The sequence below is a fragment of the Erythrolamprus reginae genome, chromosome 10, assembly GCF_031021105.1.
Source record: "Erythrolamprus reginae isolate rEryReg1 chromosome 10, rEryReg1.hap1, whole genome shotgun sequence".
NCBI classification, from domain to species: domain Eukaryota; kingdom Metazoa; phylum Chordata; class Lepidosauria; order Squamata; family Dipsadidae; genus Erythrolamprus; species Erythrolamprus reginae.
In genome coordinates this window covers 32,572,665-32,595,211 of record NC_091959.1, presented here as the reverse complement: position 1 = coordinate 32,595,211, position 22,547 = coordinate 32,572,665, and the positions used below count along the sequence as shown (strand labels likewise).

Genomic DNA, 22,547 nt, shown 5'->3' with positions numbered 1-22,547 from the left:
GCGCCTGTGCCATAGGTTCACCCTCACTGGACTAGGGTGATGTAGGGTCTCCTGCACCAGCAGGGGGTTGGACTAGGTGACCTGCAAGGTCCCTTCCAACTCTAATAATACAAATAAAAAAATACCCCCGTTGCGTCCCTCCCCCCGGGGAGCAGCAACCCATTACTGGATTGAGCCCTCCAAGACTTAATTGAAGCCAAATCTCCCCTACTGAAGGCGCTCCCCACCAGCGCAACCCTCGTCCCTCTCCAAAAAAAGCGCACGTGTGGACACGTCCCCACCCAGAAAGCAGAGAGGGAGGGAGGGGCGAGCGGAAAGGCGTCCCCACGACCACCAAGCGCTTGCTGGGGAGAGGGGAGAGCGAGGGGCCGGCTCTGCTCCTCGCGAGGAGGAGGAGGCGGAGGCGGGCCAGGCTCGGGGAGGGGAAAAGAGGCGGCGGAGGAGGAGGAGCAGGCGGGAGGCTCCGCTCGGGGTCCGGTCCGGGCTGGCCTCGGGGACCGAAGGGAGCTGCTGCTGGAGAGGAGCCACCACCGCCGCCGCGCTGCAGAGGAGCTCTCCCCGCTCCCACGTAGGGCTCGGGGCTGGCCGGGCTCCGCTTCCTCCGCCCGGGGCGGCGCTGCTCCAGATGGCCAAGAGGCCGGGAGGGAGAAGGGAGGAAGGCAGAGGCAGGCGCGCCGCTGGAGTGGACATCGCCCGCTAGCCGTGCGCCTTCTCCATCCGGCGCTCCAGCCACCTTCCCCAGCCACAGAGGAGCCGGGGCAGAGGCAGGAGGCTGGGAGAAGCAGCCGAGGAACCCCGGACACTCACCCACCCGGGCACTGGATTGACCCGGAGCGGGGGGCGCAAACTGTTCGTTCGGTCCCAGAGCCCGTGCGCTCTGGACCATTTGCGCCCTGCGCTCTGGGCAGTGCAGTCGGAGTTCCGGATAGGGGAGCTTGGCTAGGCTGGATTGGGGTCGGGGTTGGGTCGGGGGAGGGAGGGCAGAAGCGTCGCGGAGGGTCTCCGCGCTCCCATCGAGTTGCCTCGTCGTTTTTCCCGAGCACGTTGAATCGGGGGAGGGGAGTCTCCGGCGGCGAGGGAATTCTCCACTTTCCTGGGAATTCAACCGCGGGATCTCTGGGACGCAGGAGGATGGGTGGCTTGGGGGAAGGGGGCTTCTCCCCCCACATACACTTCAGCCAGCTTTCCTGCAGGTTCAGAATTGTGGGAATGAACGAGTGAATGCAACTCAGGGGTAGAAGAAGGCAGGTGGGGTCAAGGGGTGGAATGGAGCAGAAGAAGCGCTTTTAGAGGCTTTCAGCGATTCCTGGAAGGGGTGGTGGTGTTGGAATCGTGATTTCCGTTGGAGGTTTGCAGGAAGAGTAAGGTGTAAGAGTAAGGTTACCGCCTGTGGTCTCCCACCCATTTCTCCTAAATTGGGGTTTTGTTTTTTGTTTTTTAAAACGAAGGATCTGGATTTCTTTTTAGGGGTTCAGAGACCCCGCAGGAGAGGAAACCTGTCTTAGCGCAGAGCCAAAAACCAGCTCCCTTTTTCCCAGGAAAATAATTTTGGGGGAAACTTAATCATGGCTTGCACCTCCATGGCAAGCAGAAAGTGAGGTTTAAATTCAAGATTTATTTGTTTGTTTGTTTGTTTGTTTGTCAAAGATGTATAAGATAGCAGGTATAGGTCTAAATATAAACATTAGCAAATTAGGTACAGGTAAATTTAGATGGTAGGACATGCTTATCTCTTACAGACCTCTTAGGAATGGGGTAAGGTTGACTTTAGACAGTGTAAGGTTAAAGATTTTGGGGTTTGGGCAAGAAACCACTGGGTTGGAAGTTGGAAGACTTTGCATTCCATCTTAAGATTGCTAGCTGAGTCTGCAATTCTCACCTGCAAGAGAGCGAGAGGAGTTGAATATTTTGTGTATGTGTGTGTATAAGCTTACCCCTTAGAAGCAGATGGGGGGGGGCTCCAGAGGTTTGCCAGAGACCCCAAATCCCAGCTTGGGAGCCAGGCTGAAGATAACCTTTCCTTTTGCTATTCCTTGTCTTTGGATACTTTGGGTGAGATTCATTCTTGATTCTTCTCCTCCCTAGCTTGACCTGTGACTGGGAAAGGTCACCCCATGAGCATTGGGGAGTTTGAGACGGACTCTTCTGGACCCACCAGCTCCCCCTTAACTCTGCCTCGGAGAAACAGAAGTATTGGGAGAACCTCCTAACCACCTTTCAAGGTAGGCCGTGCTCAAAAGGACTGGCAGAATCCCAGCTGTGATCTTTTAAACCTTTGACCAAAGATTTAGTTGAGTTGAGTTGAGTTGAGTTTATTCCACTTCTATGCTGCCCAATCCCAATGGGACTCAGAGAGGCTTACAACAATAGCAATGGCTACCCTCTCCTCTGGCCCCTTCCTCTTGGCCAAACCTGGGCATTTTATGGTCCCCGAGCCACATCTGGTCATTTGACTGCCCCAGTCTGGCTTGGAAAATAGAAATCCTGTGGAAATAAATGTAGCAGTGAAAGACGAAGAGAACTCAGATTATTATAAGGCAGTGATGGCAAACCTTTTCCCCCCATGGGTGCTAAAAGTGTGCATGTGTGCACTATTGCACATGCGCAAGTGCACACATCAATAATTCAATGCCCGGGGAGGGTGAAAATGGCCTCCACCTCCCCCTGAAGGCCCTCTGGAGGCCAGAAATGGCCCTTTTCCCAACTTCTAGTGGGCCTGGTAGGCCCGTTTTTCACCCTCCCCAGACTCTAGAGCAGAGGTCTTCAAACTTGGCGACTTTAAGACTTGTGGACTTTAACTCCCAGAATTCTGCAGCCAGCAACAGATGGCTGGAGAATTCTGGGAGTTGAAGTCCACAAGTCTTAAAGTCCCCAGGTTTGAAGACCTCTGCTCTAGAGGCTTCCTTGGAGCCTGCAGAGGGCAAAAATGCCCTCCCCCATCCCCCTGGAGGCCCTCTGTAGGCAAAAATGCTCTCCCACAGCCTCCGTGTGAGCCGAAAATCAACTGGCCGGCATGCACATGCACATTGGAGCTCAGCTAGGGCAATGGCTTGTGTGCCAATAAATATGGCTCCACGTGCCACCTGTGGCACCCATGCCATAAGTTCGCCATCACTATTATAAGGTATGGGATGAGTGGTATAAATGGATAGACCAGTGAAGCTGAACCTTTTTTGGTTCGTGTGCCCAAAGGGGTGTGGGTGGGTGTGATAGCATGTGTGCCCACAGCCCTTCCCTCCCCCCAAGCATGCGCCCACAGCCCTTCCCTCCCCCCAAGCATGCACATCTCCCTGCGCTGCCCCCTTGCATGCGCACAGGCCTTTCTGAAGCCTGGTTGGTGAAAAAAATGCCCATATGGGCAAACCGGGACTGCCTTCTGCCGCACGAATCCCAGCGGCTGATAAGGTCCCACAAAGTTGGCCTTCTCCAAGTCCTGTCGAATAAACAATGTCATCTGGCGGTCCCCAGGGGAAGAGCCTTCTCTGTGGCGGGCCCCAGCCCTCTGGAATCAACTCCAGAGATTAGAACTGCCCCCACCTCCGTGTCTTTCATAAATTGCTTAAGACCCACCTATATCGCCAGGCATGGGGGAATTGAGACATCTCCCCCAGGCTTATATAGTTTTATGTATGGTACGCTTGTGTTGCATGGTTTTTAAATGATGGGTTTTTAATGTGTTTTTTTAAAAACATTAGATTTGTCACATTGTACATTGTTTTATTATTGTTGTGAGCCGCCCCGAGTCTGCAGAGAGGGGCAGCATACAAATCTAATAAATTAAATTAAATTAATTGGGGGGGGAAACACTTCCGTTTTGCCCGTTGTGCTGTTTTTTGCCTTCTGGGACTTCAGGAAACTTCCCTGCAGCCTCCGGAGTGCAAAAAACCAGCACAACAGGCAAAGCAGAAGTGCGCACTGGAGCTGAAACATGGCAAAGTCTTGTGTGCCCCCCGATATGCCATAGGTTCACCATCACGGGGATAGACAACAGAAAATAGATATATGGGTCATAACCTTAGAAGATAGAAATTAGGAAGAGGGTTAACCAAAAGGTACCACACAATAGCAGAACTGGATTATACTTTCTAAATATTAATGCTATATGATAGCAATACTGTATGTGAGAAAAAAGGGTAGGTGGAATTATGAATATAGGTTGGTATGTATAGAGTATGCGAATATTCGTTTGTTTATCACAAATACCAAAGTGGCTCAAGCGAATAAGAAAAGAATGGAAAACCTAAAGTGAACTAAACAATTGTCCCCAAACCAGAATTAACAACTTGTTTTAATATTAAAATGTTTAATAAATAAATAAATGTGCGACATGCACACAGTAGTACAACGACATCTTTTTTACTTTAAAAGCCAACTGCTATTTTGTTGTGGTGGGGTGTTTTTTTTTTTGCAATGCACTTTCCACACCCTTGTAGATTCGGCCCTCCATAACAGGCCTAGTTTCTCAAGGTATCCCTTCGGGAAATGAATTGCCTACACAAGCCCACTCTCCGTTCTTGGCCCTCCCAGGAAGAGATGGATTCCTGACCCACTTTTTATTTATTTCTTTTTATTTATTTATTTGTTTTGTCAAGTACGTATTGGTGGTATAAAAAGATATAATATTTATATACATGATACTAGCAAAAGAGAAACATGAGGACAGGGGACAGAAGGCACACTGGTGCACTTATGCACGTCCCTCACTGACCTCTTAGGAATCGGGAGAGGTCATCAATGGAGAGTCTAAGTGGAAAGTTTTGGAGTTAGGTGATGATACAACAGAGTCTGGTAGTGAGTTCCATGCATCAACTATTTGGTTACTAAAGTCATATTTCCTGCAGTCATGTTTGGAGCAGTTTACTTTAAACTTGTACCTGTTGTGTGGTCATGTGTTGTTGTGGTTGAAGCTGAAGTAGTCATTGACAGGAAGGACGTTGTAGCAGATGATTTTATGGGCTATGCTTAGATCATGTTTGAGGTGGCGTAGTTCTAAGCTTTCTAAACCCAGGATTGTGAGTCTAATTGCGTAGAGTATCCTGTTGCGAGTGAAGGAGTGAAGGGCTCTTCTGGTAAAGTATCTCTGGACGTTTTCTAGAGTGTTTATGTCCAAAATGTGGTGTGGGTTCCAGACAGATGAGCTGTATTCAAGGATTGGTCTGGTGAAAGTTTTGTATGCTCAGTTTAGTAGAGTGATAGATTACCGGAGCAGAAGCTACGTAGGATTAAGTTAACAACTCTCGAAACCTTTTTGGCAATGTTGTTACAGTGGGCTTTGGCACTTAGGTGATTGGATAGGAGTATTCCAAAGTCTTTAACGGAGGGAGGGTTGTCTGCAAGGCCTTGTTTATTCAGCTTCTATTTGGTGTTCAGATTCTTTTTGCCAATGGGGAGGACAGAGCAATAAAAGCCCTTTTCTTTCCTTCTCCTCCCTCCTCCTCTTCCCCCACCCCCAAAGTCATGGTGGGTCACCTGCAATTCCAAGGTATGGACAACGCCAACAAGGAAAAGAACCAGGAAAGTTTGCTGGACAGTCCTGATTCGGGGCTGCCTCCCAGCCCGAGCCCCCCATTCTATTCCCTGTCTATGGGCGGAGCTGAGAACAAAGCTGTGGATAAGAATCCCTGCAACGAAATCCTCGATCGGGGACCCGGGAGAGATGGGACGGAAGGGAAGCCGGTAAGTTTTGGCATTTATTTATGTATTTATTTATTTGGGCTTTTGACTTTCTCTTCTGTGTGTGTGTGTGAATTTGAGTTTGCAATTTGACGCCCTCGTTTCAAAGAAACGCAGATTTTAATTGGGAGGGCTTGCAATCTTTGCAAGCAGTTTCTTGCCGGGTGTGTGTGTGTGTTAGACTTTGCAGAAGATGCTTTATGTGCTGATTCAGTGAAATCGGGAGACTGGGAGTTCTAGTTTCTGCCAGGTGTGAAAGCGGGCTGGGTGACTGTGGGCCAATCACCAAGAGAGGAAGAATTCTAGTCTCGTCTTAAGCATGAAAGCCAGCTAGGCAGTAATGGGCAGCCAAATTTTTTCCTGCCACACTGTGGGTGTGGCTTATTTTGTGGGTGTGGCTTAATGGTCATGTGACCGGGTGGGAGTGGCTTGCCAGCCATGTGACCGGGTGGGAGTGGCTTGAACTATCATTGTCGTTCAAGTGAACTGTTAAATTCTCGACTTACAACCTCACCAGTGTCGCTCGCTGGGGTGACAATTTGCTTCACGTTTCCCGTGCTCTCCTTCCTGGGTCACCCCCCGCCTCAGGCTGGATAGCTAGGCAAACGGGTGCTGCCAGAAGCATCAATGTTGCCAGTGCTGCTTCCACCCAGGCCTTCTGCTTGCACCTCAGGTGGGAGGTGGTCGCATGAGGCTGGAGGGGAGCTGGGCAGGAGAGAGGGAAGCTTGTCCGAGGCCAGGAAGGAGGAAAGAGGAAAAAAGCAAGGAGCACAGATGCAGCAGCAGAGGAAAAAAGGAGAGCTGAGCCCAGACCAGTAATCCAGGAAGATTACTCCGCTGATCAGCTGGAGCTGTGCACACATCTTCATTTCCAGCGGTGGAACTATGTTCCACCCTGTCCTGCCTGCTGCCCACCCCTGCAGCTAGGTGACTTTGAGCCAATCACCAGGAGACAGTGGGTTCTAATCAGGGGTCGGCTACTGCCTGGCTGGGTGGTGGTGGTGGTAGCGAAAATGTAACTCCACCCCATCTTTTGCACCAAAAGATGTTGAAAGAAAATGCAGGGCGTCCTGCAAAAGCCACACCCACAGTGTGGTAGTAAAAATTTTGGTAGACCTTCACTGGTTCTAATTCTATCTTGGGCATGAAAACAGGTTGGGTGACTTTGGACCAATCACTATGGGATGGTGAGTTCTAGTCCTACTTTAGACATGAAAGCTGGCTGGGTGACTTTGGGCCAGTCTAGTTCTGCCTTAGGTATGAAAGCTTGCTGGGCGACTTTGGGCCAATCACCAGGAGACTGGGAGTTCTAGTCCCGCCTTAGGCGTGAAAGCAAGATGGGTGACTTTGAGCCAATCACTAGGGGATGGTGAGTTCTAGTCCCACCGTAGGCATGAAAGCCCATTGGGTAACCTTGAACCAGGCTCTCTCTGTCAGTCCAACCCACTCCACCGGATTGTTGCTGTTGTGGGGTAAATGCAAGAGAAAGAAGGATTAGGTATGTTTTCCGCCTTGAGTTGTTTATAAAAATAACAAAGACGGAATAAAATTAATAAGAACCAATTGCGAGAACTCCATGCCATTTGCTTTTCTGAAACCAATTAGCTTAGAAACCGATACTATCGGTGGAGTGTTTTGCTGGTTGAACTATCACCATTTCTCATCCAAATTGCAGGCAGGGTATTGTTTCTATTTTTTTTTAAAAAAATATTTCCCAGATGTCTGATTGTTTGATCAGCGGCTAATTATTAAAATACTAAAAAAAAAAAAAAAAAGAACACTCAAAGAACACATCCTAGATCTGAATAAATGAAATATTCTCATTGAATACTTTGTTCTGTACAAAGTTGAATGTGCATGTGAAATTGATTGTCAATCAGTGTTCGCTTCCTAAGTGGACAGTTTGCTTTTACAGAAGTTTGATTTACTTGGAGTCAAATTCTGTTGTTTAAGAGTTCCCTTTATTTTATTTTATTTTATTTTATTTTATTTTGACCAGTGTGTGTGTATATATATGTATGTGGATATATATATATATAAGGCCCAGATATATATATATATATATATATGAGGCCCAGATTCTGCAGGATATTATATTGGCTGTGCAAGTGTGTTTGTGGAAAGTTTCAAGTTTCCAGTCTTCATGGAGGACAGATGAGAGAGAGAAACAGTCAAAAGCGTGAGGAAGCATCTAGGTTAACCAAAACAGATTAAGGTTTGTGAATTGCTAAGGGTGAAGGCGGAACGTGTTATCTCCTAAAATAATTAATTGGGCAGAGTCCCCTCCCACGCCAAATTAATTAATTTATTATTTATGTATTAATTAAATATATACGCCACCCGACACCCAAGGGATTCTGGGTTAGCAAGCTGGGTGGTTATGTGTTTTTTTACCAAGAGCAAATGAACCTGTAAGCTCTCCACCACGCCGAGGACAAGCATCCTGTGTGTTTAGCCACAACCGGACCAAAATGTGGGCAAGTGGAACGTTGTCGCTTTGTAGGTTTGTGTAGGTCTCTGTGAGAATTCAGTTGCAATTCATTGACAGCCCAGTGGAGCTCAGTGGCATGGATTTCTAAGTACAGAAAGAAAACGGAACAGGAAAAAATAATCAGAATTTTCCACGGCACTGAGCTTTACTGCGGTGGTTTAAAGATGAAAAAAAAAATGAAGAGGCCCTACAGGTTTTGGGTTTTGTTTTTTTTTAATTGTCTTTATGGCAGACTTTCCTTGGGAAAATTGAGGGCTTGGCAGGTCCCCTTCGCTCAACTTCCCAAGTTGGCTGGCGGAAACTCGCTAATCTGTCCCTCTCTAAACAAACAACTGGAAAAAACAAAACCTCAGGAAACCCCAGGAGAATGAAGCCATCGGCTAGCCAAGATTCACTTTAACCCAGTTTACGTACCTGCTGGATTGTTATTCTTTTTTTTTTTTTACCTGTCTGGGTTGAGCATCTCGAGGTGAAGGTTTTCTGAATGTGTATACTCAGAGAGGGGCGGCATAAAAGTCAGATAGATAGATAGATAGATAGAGAGATAGATAGAGAGAGAGAGAGAGAAATAGGGAGAGAGAGACAGACAGAGAGAGAGAGGAGAGAGAGAGAGAGATGGACAGACTGCTGACAGCCAGACAGATGGTTATATAGATACAGGAGATAGATAGATAGATAGATAGATAGATAGATAGATAGATAGATAGATAGATAGATAGATAGATAGATAGATAGATAGATAAATAGATAGATAGATAGATAGAGACAGAGAGACAGAGAGAGACAGATATTTCTCAGATCTTCTTCAGAAAAGCCACAAAGTTAGTGGCTCAATGGCTCGGACACTGCACTTGTTGATTGGGAAGGTCAGCAGTTCGTTGGTTTGAATTCCTACTATAGGTCTCCTGAATGAAAGCCAGTAATGGACTGCTGCCCCGGAGGGGGGGGCAGCACAATGTGGGTAGTAAATTTATGCACTATTTATTGAATCCTTAATAGCTTTTTTATTGTCCTTCCTTCTCTAGCCCCTTAGTATCATCCTTAATTACTTTTAAAGTAGGAAATAATTAAGTAGTATGTTTTTACCCATATGCTTTAATCATTTTAATCATTATCTAGAACTGAACTTTAATAGCAATTGAAGAAAATTAACAACAACAAGAAGAAGAACAACAACAACAGAGTTGGAAGGGACCCTGGAGGTCTTCTAGTCCAACTCCCTGCTCAGGCAGGAAACCCTATATTATTTCAGACAGATGGTTATCCAATATCGTCTTAAAAACTTCCAGTGTTGGGGCATTCACAACTTCTGGAGGCAAACTGTTCCACTGATCAACTGTTCTCCTTAGTTCTAGGTTGCTTCTCTCCTTGTTTAGTTTCCACCCATTGTTTCTTGTCCTACCCTCAGGTGCTTTGGAGAATAGCTTGACTTCTTCTTTGTGGCAACCCCTGAGATATTGGAACACTGCTATCCTGTCTCCCCTGGTCCTTCTTATCATTAAACTAGCCATGCCCAGTTCCTGCAACCATTCTTCATATGTTTTAGCCCCCAGTTGAGCTACTTGCTAATCTGTTATCATACTGAACCTTGTGGGTTCAGTACAAAACCTTCAATTGTGACTGTGCTCCTCAACAAATAATGCTGTCTATCATTTGTCCATTTTTGTGGATATTCAAATAATGTGACTTAACCAACTGAAAAAGAGCCATTCACACCAGTGTTCCCTCTATTTTTTTGGGGGGTGGGCGGAAAAGTATAGTGTCTGAGCGGCAGTCCCTTCGGGACTGGGCGGCACAGAAATAATAAATAAATAAATAAATAAATGAGTAAATGAGTAAAAGAGTAAATGAGTAAGTAAATAAATAAATAAATAAATAAATAAATCAACAAACAAACAAACAAACAAACATAAAAAACCCACCCTGTTTTGCCTTAGAGAATTTCAAAATAAAATACTGTACTGTGTGTCTATAACAGTGAGCTCATAATAGGGCAACTCTGTCAATATCAAAATGCCACTTAAATAGTTGAGCTAGTTTCAAACTAGATTTTGATTTTCTTTCTCTCTTCCTTACTCCCATTCTTTTTCTTTCTCTTTTCCTTCCTCTCTTTTTTCTATCTGTTTCTCTCTCTTCCTCTCTTCCTCTCTCTCTCCTTCCCTCTCACTCTTTCCCTCTCGGCTTCTGGGCAGGTTTGGAAAACTCTGAGTTGATGATGATTTTTAAGTGAGCGATTGCTCACTGCTCAGCTTAGAGGGAACTATGACTCACACCCAGTCGCATGACTTTTAAGCCATCCCCCTGGTCACATGATTGTCAAGCCACTCCCACCTGGTCACATGGCCGGCAAGCCCCAACCACACAATAAGCCACACCCACAGTGTTTCAGATTTCAGCTCCTTTTTTTGTGTCACGGTTTTTAAGCAGATCACTGCAGTTGTTAAGTGAATCGTGTAGTCGTTAAGCGAATCCAGCTTCCCGTGTTGACTTTGCTAGCTGGGAAATTGGCGTATGGAGATTGCGTGACCACAGGATAACAGATTAGAGATGAACAGGGTGAGAAGGGACCTTGTATGTTGGTGACGGTGAATCTTTTTTTTTTTTGCTCAGGTACCAAAATGAAGGTCTTTTTCTGCCGTCAGTCTTCTATGTTTCTATGTCTAAAAATGTTGGCAGGGGACAGCATGAAGCCAAATAAATTAAGGTGTCACTTAAACACATTATCCCCCCAATCACACCGATAAGCTGCTTGAGTTTTTTCAGCGAAAACATGCTGAATATTGCAAACACTTGTCCCAGAAGAGGGTTGGATGGGTGGGTGGGGCGAAATGTTTACTTCTTCCTGGGGGTGGGGGTGGGACAGAACAGAAAAAAATTGAGAAACTCTGCTCTAGACTAAACATAACTACGATTCCTGCAACCGTTCTTCATCTGTTTTAGTCTCCAGACCTTCAATCATCTTAGTTGCTCTTTTTTGCCCTTTTAGCAAAACTTTTTATTTATTTATTTATTTATTGGATTTGTATGCCCCCCCTCTCCGTAGACTTGGGGCAGCTAACAACAATGATAAAAACAGCATGTAACAATCCAATCCAATACTAAAATAACTAAAAAAAAACTTATTATAAAAACCAAACATACATACAGAGATATCATGCGTAAATTGTAAAGGCCTAGGGGGGAAAAATATCTCAGTTCCCCCATGCCTGACGGCAGAGGTGGGTTTTAAGAAGTTTACGAAAGGCGAGGAGGGTGGGGGCAATTCTAATCTCTGGGGGGAGTTGGTTCCAAAGGGCCGGGGCCGCCACAGAGAAGGCTCTTCCCCTGGGTCTCGCCAAATGACATTGTTTAGTTGATGGGACCCTGGAGAAGGCCCACTCTGTGGGACCTAACTGGTCGCTGGGATTCGTGCAGCAGAAGGCGGTCCCTGAGATAATCTGGTCCGGTGCCATGAAAGGCTTTATAGGTCATTACCAACACTTCTCGTAATGTGCGGACCAAAAGTAGATGCAGGATTCCAGGTGTGGTCTGGAAAATCATGGCACGGAGGGGCCTTCTGCCTTGCAAAGAGTGTGTGGGGCGAGGGGGGATTGTGCTCGCCTTCCACAACTTCTTCAGAGTGCCCCATTCCGGCTGCTTTGGCACCGAGCTCAGATTCCTTGGCCTAAGATTGTTTTTTATTTTGAGTTGGTGGTGGTTTTTTTCCCTTCTTCTTCTTCGTTTTTTTGGCCAGGGGTACCTCTAGTTCTGGCACCGGCCTCGGTTGCATTGCTAGGATTTCAAGGCTTCGTCTGTTTGTGGTTACTGAAATTGTGCCTGGCGAGGCTTGCTGTAGAAGTGTGTGGTATATCTCTGTGCTTAACCCCTCAGGGGTAGTAGCTCGATTCCCGTGGTAAGAAATAGAAAGGTTGGTTTTGGGGCCCCCTGCTTTAGACCAAAGATTGGAGAGAATGTCTCCCATTTTGCTTCTGGCAACCGGAACAGCAAGCACAGAATTAAAAGTTCTGCTCAACTTTTAACTTTTCAAAAATTGAAAAGTAACAATACAGAGTATCAGTATCTACAGAAATAAAAATAAATATTTTGGAATAATAATATAAATAAAACAAAAACATATGATTGATAACCACTTTATTGCAGAAACTGAAAGAATTTATGCTTATTGATATTTCTTTTTCCCCTCTTTTCTACTATTATGCTTTACTTACGAGATATATATTTGAATGTACATTAAAAAAAAATGTAATAGATACGGATTAAGACCTGTACAAAAAAAATCATATGAGAAATATTCTTTTTAAAACCAATAAAGAAATTTTAAAAAAATTAAAAAATAAAAGTTCTGCTCCACCATCAAATTTCATATTGAAGTTGCATCGTTCTTCTGCTTTCCCCTGTGGCTAGGTCTCTTTCTCTTTTTCGAGCTGCTAAAACCACTCTGAATTCTCCTGTAAATGTGAAATGTGAAAAGGTAAATGTGAAAAGAGCATATTCCAGAGAGAAAGAAGTGCTGGTGGTTAAAGGAAATGTTAGGGAGGAAAAACTCATGACTAATTCCGCACCGAATCCTGGAGACATGGCTTGCAACTTTCAAACGATGCCACGCAAGGCGCTAGTCCCTAAGAGCTTTGCGTGCGAGATGCCTCCTGCCTTTTTCAGGAGGTTGCAGCTTTATTCAGTGCCCATTTCTCTACTCTTTTTGCAATGATTGTCATTTTGTTTGCTTAGGGCGCAGGGTTTTATTTTCAGGGTTGTCTGATTCTTTCTAGGTTGTCTGAAGTTTGTCCTTCCTCCCTTCCTCCAACCCTCCCTCCCTCCAACCCTCCCTCCTTTCCTGTCCTTTCTTTCTTTATTTCTTCTTTCCTCTCTCCCCCCTCCATTTTTATCATTCCTTTCTCCCTCTCTTCCTCCCTCCCTCCTTGTCCTTCCTTCCTTCTTTCCTCCCTCCCTCCTTTTCGATCATTTCCTTCCTTTCCTCCCTCTCTCCCTCATCCTTCCTTCCTTTCTTTTCTGTCCTTCTTTCCCTCCCCTCCTACTACACTTTCTGTCCCTTCCACCCTCCTTTTCTGTCCTTTCTTTCTTTCTTTCTTTCTTTCTTTCTTCTTTCCTCTCTCCCCCCTCCATTTTTATCATTCCTTTCTCCCTCTCTTCCTCCCTCCCTCCTTGTCCTTCCTTTCTTCTTTCCTCCCTCCCTCCTTTTCGATCATTTCCTTCCTTTCCTCCCTCTCCCTCATCCTTCCTTCCTTTCTCCCTCTCTTTTCTGTCCTTCTTTCCCTCCCCTCCTACTACACTTTCTGTCCCTTCCACCCTCCTTTTCTGTCCTTTCTCCCTCCCCCCTCTCTCATCTTTCTTTCCTTCCTTCCTTCCTCCCTCTCTCCCTCCTCTTTCCTCCCTCCCTCCTTGTCCTTCCTTCCTTCCCTCTCTTGTCTTTCCTTCCTTCCTCCTTCCTTTTCTGTCCTTCTTTCTTCCTCCTTCTTTCTCTCCCTCCCTCCCTCCCTCATCTTTCTTTCCTTCCCCCCTCCCTCCTTGTCCTTCCTTCCTTCTTTCATCCCTCCTTTTCTGTCCTTCCTTCCTTCCCTCCCTCCCTCGTCTTTCTTTCCTCCCTCCCACCCTCCTTTTCTGTCCCTTCCTTCCCTTCCCCCCTCCTTTTCTATCCTTCCTTCTTTCCCTCCCTCCATCCTGCATGATTCTTGGAATTTTTTTCTTTTCTAGCCAGTTTGGGGTGGTGGTAAACCACCTGCTGCTCTTTAATGTCCATTCTTTCTGTTTGCACCAGGAAGATTTAGGATGATTGTCACTCCTGATTGTCACTCTGAATCTACACACTGCACACATCCAACATACGCATGGTTCTCTGTTTCGTTTGGATACTCCCTGGAGTATGTAAACAGCCTTATGCATCTCTAGATACTGATCATCCTCATCTGCTATTTCATAAATTCCATACCAAAATATCATGTTGGGTTTATTTTCCCCATGCAAATTGCCCTCTGCAGCTGGGAATACTGCAGCCTTTATGTTTGACTGATTAAACGGAAAACCTTCCGGATGTTTTAGAAGAGCATTTCTTAAACTTCGGCAATTTTAGACAAGGTGGACTTCAACTCCCAGCATTCTCCAGCCATGATCTGATGGTACACCATCGGGATCCGGCCGTTAATGACATGTATGGTTTTAACTGTTTTAATTGTTTTTAATTGTTTGTTTTAAATTGTTTTAGATTGTTTTTAAGGGGTTTTAATGTTACATGGTTTGTTTGGTTTTTTTAAAAAAGTCTATTGAATATTTACATTAAAAGGGGAATGTAAAACATAATACTGTATAGCAGTAATATTAAATTATACAAAGACAGAGAAAGAAAAGGAGAAGGGGTTAGAAATGGGGTAAATAAAGTAAGGAAATTAAAGAGGGAGGGGATTTAGAAAGAAGGAGGGAGAGAAAATATGTCAGCAATATAGCTGACATTTCGATCCTATACGACCTCTGGTTTTGATTGTGTGTTAGATATAAATTTCCCCCCGTTTTTATTTATTCATAATGATCTTGTTGGTTAGGTTTAGTATGTGTATGTAGTGTTTAAATGATGTGCATATTTTGTCTATATAGGTGGTATTTTGGGGTTTGGTTTGTAGGGTATCTCAATCAATGTCTTTTACGAATTAGGCTATGAGATTATTTTCATTTTGTATCATGTTGACTGTGGGTAAGGTTATTATTGATTTTTTCTTCTTTTTTGATAGTATTTAAGGGTTTTTTTGTGTGTGTGATAACCAATGGTACATTGTATGTTTTAATCTTTGGTTGTGAGCTGCCCAGAGTCCCTTGGTAGTTGAGTGGTATACAAATTCACATTCAAATTCATAAATAAGGAATTCTGAGAGTTGAAGTCCATCCGTCTTCAAGTTGGCAAGTTTGGAAAACATTTGATTAACCTTAATCTGTTGGAAGTTCAAATGGCTGCTTCAGCCATAAGTGGAAAACTACCAGCACAACTATAGCCAATAACAGATTAACAGAGTTGGAAGGGACCTTGTAGGTCATCTAGCCCAACCCCCCATCCAAGCAAGAGACCCTATTGCACCATTTCTGACCGATGGCAGTCCAGTCTCTTCTTGAAAGCCTCCACTGATGAAGCTACCGCAACTTCTGAAGGCGACTTCTGTTCCATGGGTTGATTGTTCAAACTGTCAGGAAATTTCTCCTTATTTCCAGGTTGAATCTTTCCTTCTTCAGTTTCCATCCATTATTCCTTATTTTAAGTCCTTTGGAAAATAGCTTGACCCCCTCCTCTCTGTGGTAGCCCTTCAAATATTGGAACACTGCTATCATGTCTCCCCTGGTCCTTCTTTTCACTAGACTAGGCAGGCCCAGTTCCTGCAACCGATTATCCTATGTTTTAGCTTCTAGTCCCTTCATCATCTTGGTTGCTCTTCTCTGCACTCTTTCTAGAGTCTCTCAACATCTATTTTATGGTCTGGTGACCAAAACTGGATGCAGTACTCTAAGTGTGGTCTTACTAAGGCTTTGTAGAGTGGGATTTGTACCTCACTTCATTATGATTGTATCCCAAAACAAAATTTTGTGGGTCTGTCAACATCTGCCTGATGATGCAGATGTTGACAGACCCGAACGTTCATTTGAACGAAGTCAAGATTTGTTTCTGTTCTTCTTTAACTCCTGGTTGAGTTCCTGGTTTTTGGAATTTTTGGAGAGGGGCAGCATACAAATCTAATAAATTATTATTATTGTTGTTGTTGTTGTTGTTGTTATTGTTGTTGTTATTGTTGTTTTTATTTATTTATTTATTTATTTATTATATTTGTATGCTGCCCCTCTCCATAGACTCGGAGTTGTTGTTTTGTTGTTATTATTATTGTTGTTGTTGTCATTGTTATTATTGTTGTTGTTGTTATTGTTGTTGCTGTGATGATGATGATGATGATGATTATTATTATTATTATTATTATTATTATTATTATTTTCATTTTCTCCCTTACAGATTCCTTATGTTTTTCTGAACTCCTCTGCTTCTGAAATCAGGCCTCGAATGTACCCGGTGTTTTTCGGAGAAAGCATAGAGGTCAACCCTGAGCCAATACAGGAAATCAGGTAACATATAGCTTGCGCTTGGGTGTGCCTTCTGTCTTGGTCCTCCTCCTGCAGGAAAATAAATAACACTTGCAGAACGGATAGATGGATTGAGGGCTGTTTTAATTGCAATGCAGAGGTGGGATTCAGCAGGTTCTGAGCGGTTCTGGAGAACCGGTAGCGGAAATTTTGAGTAGTTCAGAAAACCGGTAAATACCACCTGTGAGTGACTCCACCCTTAGTAGAGTAGAGTAGAGTAGAGTAGAACATAAGAGAACAGAACAGAAAGAACAGAATAGAATTCTTTATTGGCCAAGTGTGATTGGACACACAAGGAATTTGTCTTTGGTGCAGATGCTCTCAGTGGACATAAAAGAAAATATTCATTTGTCAAGAATCATGAAGTACAGCACTTAATGATTGTCATGGGGTCAAATAAGCAATGAGGAAACAATCAAAATTAATAAAAAATCTCAAGGACACAAGCAACAAGTGACAGTCCTACAGTCATAGGTGGGAAGAAATGGGTGATAGGAATGATGGGAAAAACTAGTAGTAATAGTAGTGCAGACTTAGTAAATAGTTTGACAGTGTGGAGGGAGTTATTTGTTTAGCAGAGTGATGGCGTTCGGGGGGAAAAATGTTCTTGTGCCTAGTTGTCTTGGTGTGCAATGCTCTGTAGCGACGTTTGGAGGGTAGGAGTTGAAACAGTTTGTGTCCAAGATGTGATGGGTCAGTCAATATTTCCACAATGCTTTTTGACTAGTTGGGTCATGAAACACCACCAGTTCTGAGAGCAATAAGGACCCCACAGTCCTCCTCCTCCTCCTCCTCCTCCCAAACCCCACTCCCTTCTAGCACTGATGATGTTACCTAACTGGGGCATGAAATGTCTGTTAGAAAACCACCAACTCAGTTCAGCCCCGAGTTGCAATTTTTCTCTTCGGTTGCTAGCCACGCCCAGACTTCAAAGAGAGGGAGATAAAAGGCAAGAAGCGCTTAGGTCTTGCCTTGCATTTATCTCTGATTTGAAGCAGAAAATCGGACCTTGAATTCTGCCACATCGAAATGGGTAGGGAGATAAATGAACTTGCAGTTTGACGCCTCCCTGCTGAAGTCAAATTATCTGCCACACCTAAATGTTCCCCCAAAGGGGTCATCATCAAAAGTAGGGATGGGCTGGAAATATCCCAGCCACATTTTGCAGGGCATTGGAACTGCTAACTCACTGGGAACTTATTTGAAAGATAAATCTGCAAAGAAGCTGCCTACTGTGGGTACCTGGATTATTATTATTATTATTATTATTATTATTATTATTATTATTATGTCAATACAACACAGCAAACGAGGTCACTATGCTGGATTTCGTATTTCATCCCCAGTCGGGGGCTTCCCAAGCACCTAGGACTGCGTGATGTAGTGGCGAATTATGTGTGCCGATCCCAGTAAAGCAGCCTTTTGCAATTGACAGATGGAGATTTGGTCAATTCCGATGGTTTTCAAATGTCCGCTGAGATCTTTTGGCACTGCGCCCAGCGTGCCAAGTACCACTGGGACCACTTTCACTGGCTTATGCCAGAGTCGTTGCAGCTCGATTTTTAGATCTTCATAGTTCGCAAATTTCTCTAGCTGCTTCTCCTCAATTCTGCTGTCTCCTAGGATTGCGATGTCGATGATCCCTAGTTTCTTTTTCTCCACAATCATAATTATATAACAATACTACTACTACTACTACTACTACTACTACTACTAATAATAATAATAATAATAATAATAATAATAATAATAATCCCCCCCCAATTGTCTCCTGCACCCAGCCTGGTGTTTTCCCCACCAAATTATTTGCAGGGCTCTGAACTAAACTGCAAAACTCATTAAATAGATTGTGTTTCAGCTGCTTTGCTCCGGGCCAAGCCTGGTTGAGGGCGTTGGCAAATGCTAAACGCCACGCCTGGCGTTTAATCTGTTTATACCAGGGCTGCAGTTGCTTCAGCTACTGCTGATTTTTGAGAGAGAGGGAGGGAGAGACGGGGGGGGGGGGGAGAGAGAGAGAGATGGAATCAGCAAATTGCCCACAGCCAGTTTTCTAAAGACAAGAGCTATTTTTCTTAAGAGCAGAAAAGCTTGCTACTTCGGAGGCTGTCCCAAAAACTGCCCCAAAACGCCATTGGCCAGCGTGCTAATCCTGGAATTCTAGAATCGGGAGGGGCCCCTCAAGGTCATCAAGTCCAACCCGTTGGTGTAGGCAAGAATTGAAATGAAAGAAGGCTTTCGGCGCTCAGCATGAAGATAATCCATCGGAGGGAAGCCAATCACCTACCTTAAAAATAGAGTTTCCCAACCATGGGAACCTTTAAGATGGGAGGACTTCAGGTGTATCCATCTACAGATTACCGAGGTTGAGAAATAGTGCCCTTATCTAACAAAGTGAAATTTTACATAGAGAAAAATAAAGTCCTACACTTAGGCAAGGAAAACCCAAGGTACACAGGTAGACGGGGTGAAACCAGGCTTAATCGCAGTGACTGTGAGAGGGATCTTGGAGTCTTAGAGGAAAACCAATTAAATATGGGCCAACAGTGTGTGGCAACAGCCAAAAAAAGCCAATGCAATCCTAAATTGCATTAACAGAGTGATACAATCAAGATCAAGGGAGATGCTAATACCACTCTATAAAGCCTTAGTAAGAGCACACTGAGAATAATGCATCCAGTTTTGGTCACCACATGATAAACAAGATGTTGAGACTCTAGAAAGAGTGCAGAGAAGATTAACCAGGATGATGAAGAGACTGGAGGCTAAAACATAGGAAAAATGGTTGCAGGAACTGGGCATGAATAGTCTAGTGGGGAGGAGTGGGGGAGATACGATAGCAGTCTTCCAATTTTTGAGGGGCTGCCACAGAGAGGAGTGGGGCAAGCTATTTTCCAAAGCACCCAAAGGCCACACAAGGAAAAATGGATGGAAATTGATCAAGGAGAGATTCAACCTGGAAATAAGGAGGAATGTTCTGACAGTGAAAACAATCAACCAATAGAATAACTTGCCTGCAGAGGTTGTGAATGCTCCAATGCTGGACAGAAGAGGTTGGACAACCACTTGGTGTAGGGCAGTGATGGTGAACCTATGGCACAGGTGCCAAAGGTGGCACGTGGAGCCATATCTGCTGGCATGCAAACTGTTGCCCTAGCTCAGGTCCAAGGTGGCTGTGTGTGCTGGCCAGCTGATTTTCCGCTTATCCGAAGGCTCTGGGAGGGCATTTCCGGCTTCCGGAGATTCTCCAGGAGGATGGAGGAGGGAATTTTTGCTTCTGGAGCCTGGGGAGGGAGGGCGAAAAACGTGCCTACTGGACCCCACCAGAGTTTGGGAAATGGGCTGTGGATGGGGAAGGCAATTTTCACTGTCCCCATACATTGAACGATGGGTGTGGGCACTCATGTGTGCATGATAGCACATGCACACATGCTTTCGGCACCTAAGGGAAAAAAGGTTCGCCATCACTGGTGTAGGGTTTCCTGCCTAAGCAGCGGTTTGTACTGAAAGACCTCCAAGGTCCCTTCCAACGCTTCTCTCCTCTCTTCTCTTCTCTTCTCTTCTATTCTATTCTATTCCCTTCCAACTCTTTTCTTCTCTTCTCTCCTCTCCTGTTCCTTTCCTTCCCCTCTTCTCTTCTCTTCTGTTCCTTCCCTTTCCTTCCACACTCCTCTCCTCTTCCATTCCCTTCCATTCCACTCTTCTCTCCTTTCCTTTCCTCTCCTCTCCTCCCCTCATCTCCTTTCTTGTCCTCTCTTTTCCTCTCCCCTTTCCTTCCCTTCCCTTCCACTCCACTCCCCACTCCCTCTTATTCTTATTCCTTCTCTTCCCTTCCCTTCACTCTCTTTCCTTTCCTTTCCTCCCCTCTCCTGTTCTATTTTATTCCTATCCAATTCTATTCATTCTAATCTAATTCTCTATTCTATTCTAGCAGTTGAGGGTTAGTTGTGATGGATGCTGGCTTAGACCCACCAGGATTCTCCTCCTCCTCACCTTCTCTTTCCCCTCCCCCAGGTGCAATTCGGAGATCAAGTACAGCTCAGAGAAACATTACCGAGACGACATCTTCTACCACCCCATGCCCACCATCACCACCTACCGAGAGTCCGTCACGTTGGCCCCCAACTGCACTTGGCGCAACTACAAGTCTCAGCTCCTTTTTGAGCCTCGTCAGAAGCCCCTCCGGTATCAAAGCACAACCATCATTTTCCCCAAACGTGCCAAAAACCTTTACCGGACCACGCTTAACTACCACCTGGGCTGTGCCAAGCGGTGGTTCGCCTCCAGCGTCCAACTCGCCTTGTGCGAAGACAACAACACCTACCTGACGCACCCAGAGAACTTATCCTAGGCTTTTTTGGGAGGCCAGGTTCGGCTACACTGCCCCCCTGCAGCATAGGTCCACCTCTTGGAGACACGTTAACGGACTTCAGTGACCCTCGGTTGATGGCATCTCAGAGACGTCCACAGAGTTACAATTCCTTCCTTTGCCGACTGGATTGGTGGGCCACGCCACAGTGTCTTCTGCACTTCCAAGAACCGGTTCGGGGACCGAGAGAGAGAGAGAGAGACTCCTCTGAAGATGTTATTTATGTAGCACGTAAATGCCGCTTTTTAATCCAAGAAGGCTTCCTTTAGTCATTTGCTATTTAAATCTCTCTAAAGTAAGAAATGGTTTTTTTTTGAAGATTTCCCCGTGACTTTTTTTAGGAGGTTTGTTTCTTTGGGGGGAAAAAAAGTATTATCTAAGAATCTCATTGGCCAATCGAGCAGTCGTCATTCTCATTTAACAACCTCATAATACCTTGCGGGGTATTATGTACAACGGAATGGAGCTAGAGGAGTGTTTAGTGGCTGGGCGCTCTTCCCTGTCGCCAATGCGGAGTTTTCTTCGGCAGATATTTTCTCATTGTGCCCAGAGAAAGAAATATCTGCCAGTACCTAGGATCGAACTCATGGCCTCCTGATTGTGAGGTGCGAGCTCCACCTCTAGGCCACCGCACCACTCATTGGCCAATTGAGCAATCTTCAGTGTTGATTTCATCTGGAGAATACTATTGGAAAGCCTCAAAATCACCACGATGGGATTAATGTATAAAATGGCGGAATTTTAACGCAAGAATTATGCGGGATAAGTTTTAACTTTTTTGGGATGGGGGAAAACAACTATTGCCTTGGACCAAATGCCTATTTCTTTCCCCTCCTTTGTAATTCATAATTTCAAGAGTTTCACCTCTCTAAAATGTCTGGGAAGGATTTTCAGAGAAACGTTAGTGAATGCATGGAAACCCGAAGGAGGAACGACTTCCTATTGCCAGCCATTAGGTAACCAAAGAACCGGAAGGAGGGGGGAAAAATAACTTTGCATATGCCCTGGAACCATCTTCTTATTATTCTATTTCCCGCTTTTGAAGTTTGGGATTCTGAGCATTTTGAATGTTTGCAAAAATCCACACCACCATTAGAAGTAGCAAAACGAGAGAGATTGGTTCGATCTTTATCGAGCTGCTATAAAACAAAACAAAGCAAAACGAAAGCTTTAGAAAGGAGATTAAATCCAAAGGAATCTTTTAGGGTGATCTGAAAGTTGGAAAACGTTAGAGAAATCTTTAACCATGAATGATCTTATAACTGCCTCGATGAACGATGGCCAATGCAGTTTTAATTTTTCATTTTGGGGGTATTTAGGGCAATGGAAACAGAGGAGATATTGGAAATTTGTGTTGTCGATAGGCAGAAGGTTGTACAGTTTCACAGAAACAGTCTGTGGAATAAATCATTGTCGATAGTCCTTGACTTGCAGCCACAGTTGGAAGCAGACACTTCATTGCTAAGCAATGTTCAATGAATTGGACTTGATTTTATGACCTTTGTGCCAAGTGAATCCCTGCAGTTGTTATGTCAATCCTGCAGTCGTTAAGCAAACAACCCAGCTTCCCCTATTGACCGGGGTTGTCGTAAACAAAGCTAGGAAGGCCGCAAACATCGATCCCCTGACCTGGGGCACTTGCAAATAGAACGCGAGGAACAGTTGCGAGTCACACTTTTGTAACTCTGAATGGCCTTTTTGACAATTCTGGAGCCCATCGGGCAGAGGGCGGCTGCTAAGGTGAAACGGTGACGTGTGCTCGCCCCTGTGGCTCTGAGTGCTAGCGGAGTCCAGCGCAATTCTGCTACTTCACCTGGACAGGTAGCGAAATTGCGCACAGACATGGAGGTGTGCCCATGTCACACCTGCATGTCCGTGCATGATTTGGCT

At 44.9% G+C, this 22,547-nt stretch overlaps 1 protein-coding gene across 2 annotated transcripts; it reads left to right on the top strand.

Moving 5' to 3' along the window:
• The first annotated feature begins 431 nt into the window (after positions 1 to 431).
• RFLNA (refilin A) lies at positions 432 to 21,407 on the top strand. Of its 2 annotated transcripts, XM_070763458.1 has the most exons (5): positions 432 to 568; positions 2,086 to 2,222; positions 5,456 to 5,676; positions 16,164 to 16,273; positions 20,303 to 21,407. In XM_070763458.1, exons 3-5 carry the CDS (start codon positions 5,458 to 5,460, stop codon positions 20,637 to 20,639), a joined length of 666 nt encoding a protein of 221 aa, XP_070619559.1. In that variant the 5' UTR covers positions 432 to 568; positions 2,086 to 2,222; positions 5,456 to 5,457; the 3' UTR covers positions 20,640 to 21,407. The 2 variants fall into 2 exon arrangements, with proteins under 2 accessions (XP_070619559.1, XP_070619560.1); XM_070763459.1 differs by lacking the exon at positions 432 to 568 and having other exon boundaries at positions 2,042 to 2,222.
• Positions 21,408 to 22,547: the final 1,140 nt, after the last annotated feature.